The sequence below is a fragment of the Adiantum capillus-veneris genome, chromosome 11, assembly GCF_014529385.1.
Source record: "Adiantum capillus-veneris isolate H3 chromosome 11, ASM1452938v2, whole genome shotgun sequence".
Classification (NCBI taxonomy): Eukaryota; Viridiplantae; Streptophyta; class Polypodiopsida; order Polypodiales; family Pteridaceae; genus Adiantum; species Adiantum capillus-veneris.
The window spans coordinates 59,716,991-59,727,208 of record NC_140941.1 but is presented as its reverse complement, the minus strand read 5'-3'; the positions used below and the strand labels follow the sequence as shown (position 1 = coordinate 59,727,208).

The following is a 10,218-nucleotide window of genomic DNA, read 5'->3' as shown; positions in this document are numbered from 1 at the left end:
TTTTCCCTACCCTTCCGATCAAATCTTTACCAAAATCCAGTTTTTTCACATGTGTTTTCGAACAATTGTAACTTGTAAAGAAAGTTCTAAAGTACAATGAGAAAGGGTACACTTTGAAAACATTGCACATCAGTACTAAAAATCATTTCCTACAAGATACACAATGAGTAAGAGAAGTAGTAAGCTATAAATGGAACATGCAAATATTTGGAACTTGAAATGTCTTGTAATAGAGCTGCGTTGACAACATCATACATCTTGGAATTTGTTGGATGTACCCTTTGCTAGAATTGTAACAATGAAGAGTCTCCCCTCGAGTTACAGACCTTCCATTGTTGAGCTCATGAAGTTACCGCTATCGCTATTCTCTCTGTGAAGCTAGGGTAGACATCTCTTCAAACTTCCAACTTCTAAGTTCCCTCTAAGTCGTTCTCGTCTCCTAAGAATCACCAATGACAAACAATAAGATCCTTATAACATTATATACGTAAATTGTAGCATCCTAATCATCTGACATGGTGCCATCTTAAACATGATGAAGTGATAAGTATGGGTTTGTATAAATAGGCTTTGGGAGCATGCCTAGCAAACCAAGAGGCTAGCACTATGTGAATCATGATTTGTGAATACTCTCTCCGTAATTTCCTTCAATAAGGCATTATTCAGCGATGCTTTGAGTTAATCTCTAGTGTACTTATTTCTCTCTTTTTCCAACCCACTAGCCTTGATTACATGGCATCCCGCAAACCTCCTCATCTCAATTGGAACTTGGATATAGAAGCTCTGTGTTAGCAGTTGGTGGATGAGAGAGACGAGTGACGAGACTCGTCACTCAAGCCCGATGCCCTCACTAGAAAACTCACGAGCGATTGAACTTTCAACTCTCAAGTTCAAACTTTAAACTTCAATCTTCGCACTTCGTCTCCTCTATAGTCTGCCCAACACATTAAAATTCCCTATATTAAAAAGCTTACCTGAAATTACCTATATTAAAAAGTTACCTTAACTTTTTGAAAGGTGCATGGCAATGCATGCTTGAATAACCTTCAAAATCAGACTCCATACATTAGTGACTCTCAAAGTCCATAGAACATCCTCTAGGTACAAGTCCAAAAGTCCCAATCCCAAGCATTCGCATGATTAATCTTTGCAGGGCACTTTGAGAGGTTGCCCTTCCCTAGGAAGGCCTTGCAAAAATATGCCCTTCCTTGGGGCAGGGCTAGTCGAACAACATGTTCTTCCTTAGGAAGGGCTATTATAAATTTGCCAGTCGAACAACATGGCCTTCCTTAGGAAGGGCTATTATAAATTTGCCCGGCGTGTGCAGGGAAAGCAGCCAGGGAAGGGTTGCAATTTTTGGCCCTGTCTCCGAAGCCTACATAACAAACTCAAATTGTACTTTTAGCATCTTGTACGATAGGCAATCACTCTTCTTGTGAAGACCTACAAATAATTTTTTTTTAATTTTTTTTTCGACACACCATAGGGCCCACAGGGGGAGGTGCTTATCCCTTCCAAATATTAGCCATGTTACATGGTCGGGCAAGGGCCGTGTACCATCGGGCAAGAGCCACGCGTAGGCATCACCATGGCCACCTAATTGATGCACCACATGCTGGGAACGACGGAGAGAACTCGTAGCAACCAGCTAGGAACCTCCTCCTCGGGTGACCCACCCCAGGAGGAGGATGCACTCGAGTGTCCAAGGGCAAGAGCCCTAGCAACGTGAACACCAGGTGAGCACAAGGTGTCCCTCTAGAGTGTGACCCAACGGGGGATTTGAACCCACAACCCATAGGTTGAGAGCAAATAATTTTATTTTTGAGAAATTTATTCTCACAACCAAGGGTATTTTGGGAATTTTTGAAAATGGGAATTCACGACAAAATATCGGGGCTATTTTGGGAATTTTTGAAATTTGAGGGGTGTTTTGGGAATTTCCACAAATTAAAGGGGTATTGTGGTAACTTTCCTTTAAAAAAAAATAATTGAGGTGTATTTTGGGAATTTTCCACCAAAAAAAGTGCTCTCCTAGTCTCCATCTCTCTCAATGGCACAAAGTTCAGAAGTTCAGAACGACTCACGAGTCACGAGTCAGAACAATGATGTCATCTGACTCCAGAGTCCAGCCTGTCTGCTACACACGTGCTTCGACGAGTCGACCCTCGTTGTTTGCATGGCATGGCTGTGGGACCCTGGCCTGGGACATCTCGTCATTTTGGGAGAGAGAGTCACATGCCACTGATCAGAGTATATAATCAGTGGCAGCTCACAGACCAGTCACGGTGTACATACCACTACAGTGTCGCACTATCTCCCCCTCTCGCTCAGAAGATTCCCCGAAAAATTTTCCCACTGCACAGTGTATAAATCTCTTTCCTGCGTGAAACAGTCCCAGCCAGGCTTCAATGATCGATCCTCATCCACCATTCTCTGATGAGCTCACTCCCTCTTTATTTACTGTCTTTTTCTTCTCTCTACTCAGTCCACTCTCTGACAGCTCGGCTTAAACATACCATGACATGCGCACTCTGCGCAGATTCACTACACTGTTTACCGCCTCTCTCTAGGCTCTCCAGTGGAGTGCAGTCTCCGACTCTCACACTACACACTCTCTCTCTCTCTCTTTCTCTCTCTATAGTACGCACACAAACCAAACACGACCTCCTCGTCTTGAAAATGATCCCCCGAAGTTCCGAACACGAGGTCGACTACCGAAAACACGCGCACACACCCTCGGTGCCTCTCGCTCTCTCTCTCTCTCTCTCACACACGTAATAGTGTACGTGTTTTTGCCATGAAAACAGCAGCTAAGCTAATTCCAAAGCACGATAAAATATACCTAGCGCTGAAGAGCCAGACACGAGCAATTGGGCGCTCTCCCCCCCCCCCCCTCTCTCTCTCTCTCTCTCTCTCCCCCTCCCCCCACCCCCCCCAACACACTCTGCGGTCACTGGTGTCAAGTGGTGACTGAAGGCACCCCTGCCCAGTGCCCCCCCCCCCCTCTCTCTCTCTCCCTCTCGTCTGTGGGTTTCTGTGTCTTTCGGTTACACCGGCTCAATTAAAGTATCGAGCTGTATATGCAGTCTGTGCTTTAATGTTTTGAGTGTGTGTGTCCTCACTTGGTAAATCCACACTCAATTCTGCTCAGCTGAAGACTGATAACTGAGCCTGGCGTGACCACTCTCCTTGTGGCACCATCTTCTCTCCACTACGTTAAGTCGCACTGTGGAATTTATCTCTTCTCTCTCTCACTCACACACACACACACACACGCACACACACACTCTCAGCTCAGCTATGGAGCCTGACTCCTTCCTGGATCTCCTATCCCCAGGGTTCAATGACCAGAATCCTGAATGGGGAAACCCTGCCGACTTCGATCCTTATTCGATGCCCACGTCCGCCCTCGCATGGCTTACTGATGGATTCATAAACACAGAAGGTATAGAGGAATATGAGGACGAAGAGGAGGAGGATGATGAGGACGAATTTGAGCCTCAGCTGAAGATGCCCACCTCCCCATCTTCTGCCCTAAACAGCTCCATTTTGTCCAAAGCTTCCGAGTACAGCTCTGTTCTCAAGCTCTCCGATATCGCCTCTGCCCTTCATAACTTCTCCAAGGCGGATGGCATGGCAGGCACACTGCCTTATCGTCGCCGTGCCCGTCAGCAAAGTCCTTCACCCGTGCAGAGCGCATCGAACTTCAAGAACTCCCCGTCGGTTCCAAACTGTAGCTTTGCTACACGCTCATCTTTGCCAAATGTGTGTGCAGTTAGCAAATACAGTTCTCAGGCACTGGAAGTGCAGCCCTGCTCTTTCAATGCAAGCTCAATGAGTAATGTGAAAGATGTGAGTGTCAGCCTTGTGAACGCGACCAAGAGCGGGTCGAAGCAGGTGACTATTGAGAAAGAGGCATGTATCAAGGAAAGTAGTGACTCTGGTGCTGCTAATGAGAAAGAATCTAGCAGCAAGGTCACTAGTGATGGTGGTAATGGCTGGGATGTCTCTGACAATGATGATGAGGATGAGGATGAGGGTGACAATGACTCTGCTTACTATGAGGACCTGAAACCATGTGTGTCCCATGTAAGGATTATCAGGAGACCCAACAGCAATTGTGGCCAAGCATTAGGTGCACCCTCACCAAAGCGAGCAAAATTGTCTCATGTGAAGGCAGAGGCAACTAGTTCTTGTGATACAGCCAGCTTGCAAGAGGATAAAGATGGGGAAGGTGGTCTGAAACAGATTAGGAAGGAAGGCATGTCACAGCGAGAGGTGCACATTTTGTCGGAGAGGCAGCGGCGCAAGAGCATGCGTGAATCCTTTTCCATCTTGCAGTCCTTGGTGCCCAAACTCAAGCTCAAAGTGAGTGCACATATTGCAAATACTCAAGTGTTACTGTGTCTTTTGCAAGCATGAATTTTCTGTTAAAGTCATGGTGATTTGTCTTTTGCATAATTTTGGTTGATCTCCTCTTTTTTTGAGTCTTGCAGCACACGGATCGGATCACAGTCTTGACAGAGGTAATCACCTACATCCAGTCTCTGCGCGGCACGCTCGAAGAGCTGGAGAGGAAAAAAGCAGACATAATGGAGTTGCTAGGCTTATCTGCAAAGGGGAAGTCTCGGCTGTGCCTTGCTGATGTCGAAGGCACCATCACATACGTCAACTCAAATGACAGTGGCAGCTCTGATGAGAAGGTAACTAGTCTATGATAACTGGCTAATGGACTGAATTATCACTTATTGCTGGCACATGGACACTCACAAAGATAGCAACAATGGGATAAACCAAAGATAAGCTCGGAGCGTTCGCCTTTTGAGTGAAAGGCAAATACAGTCATTGACCTAGTGGAATACGACTATATGACTGAGGAGCTCATGTTCAATGCATTGGAGTAAAACCTAATCCTTGAATGAGGTAGGGCTGAGAGATGAATAGAATTTGTGTGGAATAGGGATTTGTGCAAATATTTTTTTAGGGTACAGGAGAAGGAAGGAGTCGCAAATATACATGTATAGAAGCGGATTTCTGTTGGAATCAAGAAGAAAACTGTACAGTTTTTAAGAAAGAGCGGTCATTCTATCCATGAAAGTATGTATGTGTGAAACTCACTTGATATATAAAATTTATTATAGGGTGCAGCCTTTGAGAGTGCAATTAGCTTGTCAAGATGGCAGAGCATGAAGATTTGTACAAATTTGCATGTATATTGGCCGCATCGGAGTGTTTGTGGACCATTGTACAACGTACTTACCTTGCAATGCTAGCTAGTGTGTCGGGCCAAATCTTTTGTGTATGCATATATTTCATATAACTTGTTGCAGGTTTGTGCAATTGTACACTCCCTCTTTAATTCACAAGAAGATTTTGACAGTATCTCATGTAGGAAAATGGGCTCTTTCATATTGTTTGCATGTGCTGTTTAAGATCACGAGCTTCTGCTTGGGAGGCACCACATACCCAGCTAGGTGTTGTTGGCAGCAGGGGATCGCCGGCCCGGTGGGTACCTAGGTAGGTGTGGTTGGGGGCAAGGGTCCATTGGTCTGCCCATGGGGCTGGCGATCCCTTGCCCCCAACTGCACCTAGCTAGGTATGGGGTGCCTCCTTTGTAGAAGCTCATGATGTTGGGGTAAGTCACAATGTGAGAACTCTTGTAGGAATTTGTCCAATAGCGCTTGTGTTATAAATGCAGGGTGGAGATAGGGCAGGTGGATGGTGCAACTTGCAGAATGGGGAGAGGGTGGCAATGGTGGAAGTGACGGTGCGGATGTGCGGTGCGGATGTTTTCGTCACGCTCAACACGCCTCACCGCAGAGGAGTGTGGTCAGGGGTGCTGTTGCTACTTCAGAAATTCCGCATTGAGGTGTCGAATGCCACTCTAGCCACATCTGGGGACAGCAGCTTCCACTGCATTCATGCCAAGGTGAGTGGACACCAGATAATCGTTCTATGTATGTGTGTAGTAATGACAGTGAAGTGGGGTGGGCCCTGCTGTGAAGCATTCAAGTTTTAGCTGGGGTTCATCCCCCCCTCTCTCTCTCTCTCTCTCTCTCCCCCTCCCTCCCTCTTTGCCAATGAGTCTCTTCTGGTTGTCGAGGCAGATTGGAAATTGGCATGGTCAGTAGTGAATCCTCTCTCTCTCTCTCTCACACACACACACACTCTCTCTCTCTCTCTCTCTCTCTCTCTCTCATACACGCGCTATTTTCTGGGCCGTCGACGAATTCCTGAACTCTCAATACGCCCACTTCCCGCCTCACACACATTCACATTGTATTCTCTCTCTCTCTCTCTCTCTCTCTCTCTCTCTCTCACACACACACACACACACACACACCCACCCACCCCCCTCCTCCCTCTCCTCTCTCTCTAGATCTATCTCACGGACCAGGGTTCAAGCTCCGCCATCTTTCATGTTGTGGCCCCAAGTAGGTAGAGGGTCGAGGCAAACGAGAGATCGGAAATTTTCAGACTTTCCCGTAGGCCTATACATTAAGAGAGAGTGGGCTGCAACAACTTTCCATCAGCTCAACTATTTCGAGTTCGAGCCTCGAGCCTCGGACAGGACCGGCTCGGGTCGAGTTGCCTTCACGGGGGCCCGGCTCGGGCGTGGTTGCGTTCCATGGGTCGACGGCCGTGTTGCGTTTCGCGGGTCTTGCGTTCCGGGTCCCTAGCCCCACGTAGCCTCAAGCTCCGCCGCACTCACGGAGGGTCATAGCGTGCCCCGGGGAACCTTGCAACTTCGTACCATCCCCTGCTTTAATGTATTGGCTTCCTTATTGGGGCATGTACCACAAGTGGCAGTATTTAATAGTCTTTGACATATATAAGTAATAAGTATAGTGATCCTCCGAATGAATGCACTGTCCATCCAGTTGTTTTTTGCCAGCCTTTTTTTTTTTGGGAAAAGTACTACTACCTCCGTCTCTACATGACATAGGGTTGTTGAGCCTATGGTTGAGATTAATTAGAAAGTATTCGGATGTGTTACAGCTTATCCTCAATGTTCTCTCTCTCTGATAAGCTTAAAACCATTGGATATTAAAGACCTACTGTTGAGAAATTGCAACGGGATGGATGCCCCTGTATGGAGAGGACATATTCTGTAGTTCACATGTCTGAGAAGAAATGCTTCTGTCTTTCAACATCCTATTGCCCCTCCTATTGTCCCTTCTCGAACGAGATCTTCCATGCGTAGCTATTCATCTGTGTAGACAAGTTAGGGATGTCCTTCAAAATGAAACTGTCTCTTCCTTACAAAGATGTTGTAGATGGCAACAAAGGAGTAAAATAGTGCCTCAGTTTTTCAACCCTTCTAGTCTCAAGATGAAAGAGGCTACGTCTTTGTAACTCTTATGTAATGGGGTTTACTCACCCCCTTCCTGAGGGTGCATTGTATCTCTTTTCACCCTTTATTTAACCAATACAAAAAAAAAGTATTCGCATGCTGTTGTAGCAGCTTTTTGAGTGATGAAATATATTGGCAGCTGCTCATGAAGGAGTCAAGCAAGAGGGAGAAGGAGAGAGAGAGTGGTAGAGTTTTTAACCCAACTTTGCCAAAATTGGCAGATTTGGGACCACTTGGGCGGCGTCGGGCCTCGTTTTTGCTATAGGACAATGAAGGGGGACGACTCCTAAACTCTACTGTGGTTTGCGTGTGAATCCTACCTAAGAGTGCGCTCCCCCATAGCCCATCAAATAAATAGGGCTTGCTACGCTTTATGGAGGGCCTGCAAAACAGAGAACTAGAGCCCCATAAACCAGCCAGCAATCGGTAATAACATTGAAACTTGCTTATAATGCGAAGAAGATTAGGCAAGATCTTCCATCTTATTGGAGGCAGCTTGGAAAAGTCGAATTTTCACGATTTGTGGGGGATGACCGAAGGACCTTTCAAGAAAAAACTATTGCAGTTGCCTATTGGAGAGGGTATGGGGCAGCTACTTGCACATTAGAGGGGACTTCAAAGACACCTGAAGAGGGCCTATGCAAGAGCACTAGAGGGCCCATGCAGGAGTACTCGTAGTGGCCTGGGGTTCATTCAAGACCTGGTGGGAGATAGTGTTGAGAAACCCCCCCCCGCCCCCCCTCCCCCCCCCCGCGCGCACTATCTCACACGGGCATGGGCTGGATGGGATCAATGGCTCACGCCTTTTTTGGGGAGCACGGGCATCGTGGGCCGTTGATCTCGCGGCGCCCCCCGAATTAACCAATTTGCTTGAATTTACTAAAGCTGACCCGAATTTACACGACGGCGGGTTTATTACAAAAGAAACCCTTCTCCCATTGCTTTCAACGAGCATGCGCGGGCGAGCTTTCTCATGTGTGTGTTTTTATGTACATATGTTTAAACACACACACACACACACACACACACGTGCGCACACACAAAAACAAACCTTACAAGAATTTAAGATCACTGTTTTGTGATGTGCTTAGCCAAGGAGCATCTTTTCAGTATTCTATGTTTGAGTTGTGTTGTTATATGTAGCATTTCCTTTGCTGATTGTGATTCGTTTTGCCTTGAATTCCAAAAAAGAAAAAAAGTAGAGAGTTTTCTTATGTATTGTGATGGTACATTGTGTTTTAGAAAGGCCAAAAGGTATATCCCAAAGCTTGATTTGGATAATTGAGTGCCATTTAATAGACAAGCCTATCTTGTTACCACACGATTCAGATTTGTCTGAGTCAACTTACTCTTAAGGATGGTGATAGAAGGAATATAGTTTTGTACATGGTAAAGTGAAAACATTAATCTATTTAAAGATTCTTGTGGTAGTGGTAGTAGTTGCACCCCCATTGTCAACATGTGATGTTGTATTTTGTATGCTTGCCAAAGTATTCGCTCTATGACCCCTGATTATTTTTTCCGAATGTTGTAGGCTACCAACCTCTCATGTGTCGAAGGAGTTGACCTTCAAGAAAAAATAGAGGGCGTTATTGTCAAAGAGCTAAGAAGACCATCAAGAAAGGGACATTATTAATCACAACGTTCAAGCTCGCTTTGAAGCTTTGGGACATCTTATGCTTGTTGCAGAGATGGTGTGTAGTTGCGGGACACAGGTGAAGAGCAAAGCAAAGATTAAATTTCGCTTGTGACGCGAAGTTGGTCACAAGCAAAAGTTGGTCACTTTCGGTCTCTTGGAAGTGGTAGTATCATCCACATGATTTCAAGAACAATGTACATAACTTGTGTGCTAATTGCTGAAATTGTAGAAAAGCTATTTAGTGATGGTGATGAGGGAATTAGCAAATAAATTGCAAAGGTTGGAAGTTGAGGTGTAATTTGATTTGTTGCTAAATGCATTATTGAAATCGGCAGAATCTCTGCAGCATTGCTCCATGAGAATTACAAGTGCAGACCTTCTATTGTGAGCTTCAAAGATACGGTGATGATCTCTTTGTAGTAAAATCTTCTAGTTTATTTTGAAACTATACATGTGTGGTGATGTAAATTAGGTAGCAAAAAACATAGTCATACCTTGTACCCTTTTGGTTTTTGTGTTGATCACATCCTTTTATTCCTTGCTAAATATAGCTAGATAGAATGCTTTTTGTGTTGAGGATATGAAACCCTAGCCGGTGGTTTGCTAAACGGGATGGGGAGTAGGGGTGGTGCATGGCCCTACTGTTGGGGACATCTCGGGGGAGGGACCTTGGTAGAGCAGCTATGGGCTTCCTCTTCCCTTTCTGTCAAAGCACCCTCAGAGGAAAACCTTTTGCATTTGTCGACAAGCAGGTGGGGCAGGCTCTTTTTTCGGGGTAGTAAGGACAAGGACGGTGCGGGAATTTACCATGGGGAAGTGGGGCTCTTCTCCATTTCCTATGATGCTCTTTGCCATGGGTGAGCTTCATCACACGATGCAAGGTTTGGCAAATTTGGTAGAAGGGCCCTTGGTGGTGGTTTTCGGCGCATGGCCGATCTCTCTTGAGTTTTGTTCGTGTTGGTGTTGTGTTGGTTGGCGTGACATGGAAGGGCAGACTCTTGTTGCAAAGACTCTTCTCTTGGTTCTCGTCGGCTCAAGATGGCTCTTGTGGTATGACTAGGTGGACATTCATGGACGGGGTGGCTGTCCTCCATGCATGGTGGGATTCCCCTCGTTTACTCTTTGACCCCCTTTTGATTGGGTTGTTCCCTTCAAAGCCAGATTGGTGTAGTCTTGTGGCATTGTCGTAGGTTGGTGGATCTTGATTTGTTGGTCCAGTTTGTTG

At 45.9% G+C, this 10,218-nt stretch overlaps 1 protein-coding gene across 2 annotated transcripts; it reads left to right on the top strand.

The window, feature by feature from the left end:
* Window positions 1-2,986: 2,986 nt before the first annotated feature.
* LOC147447304 (uncharacterized) lies at window positions 2,987-9,373 on the top strand. 2 transcript variants are annotated; one of them, XM_086523138.1, is made up of 4 exons: window positions 2,989-4,368; window positions 4,497-4,703; window positions 5,699-5,929; window positions 8,889-9,373. In XM_086523138.1, exons 1-4 carry the CDS (start codon window positions 3,301-3,303, stop codon window positions 8,988-8,990), a joined length of 1,608 nt encoding a protein of 535 aa, XP_086379264.1. In that variant the 5' UTR covers window positions 2,989-3,300; the 3' UTR covers window positions 8,991-9,373. The 2 variants fall into 2 exon arrangements, with proteins under 2 accessions (XP_086379265.1, XP_086379264.1); XM_086523139.1 differs by lacking the exon at window positions 5,699-5,929 and having other exon boundaries at window positions 2,987-4,368.
* Window positions 9,374-10,218: the final 845 nt, after the last annotated feature.

Excerpts from the sequence above, each read along its gene's own strand:
- LOC147447304 (XM_086523138.1), top strand. The coding sequence starts at position 3,301 with ATGGAGCCTGACTCCTTCCTGGATCTCCTATCCCCAGGGTTCAATGAC. Across the intron at positions 4,704-5,698 it reads GTGGCAGCTCTGATGAGAAG|GGTGGAGATAGGGCAGGTGG; the intron begins GTAACTAGTCTA and ends TTATAAATGCAG. Across the intron at positions 5,930-8,888 it reads TCCACTGCATTCATGCCAAG|GCTACCAACCTCTCATGTGT; the intron begins GTGAGTGGACAC and ends CGAATGTTGTAG.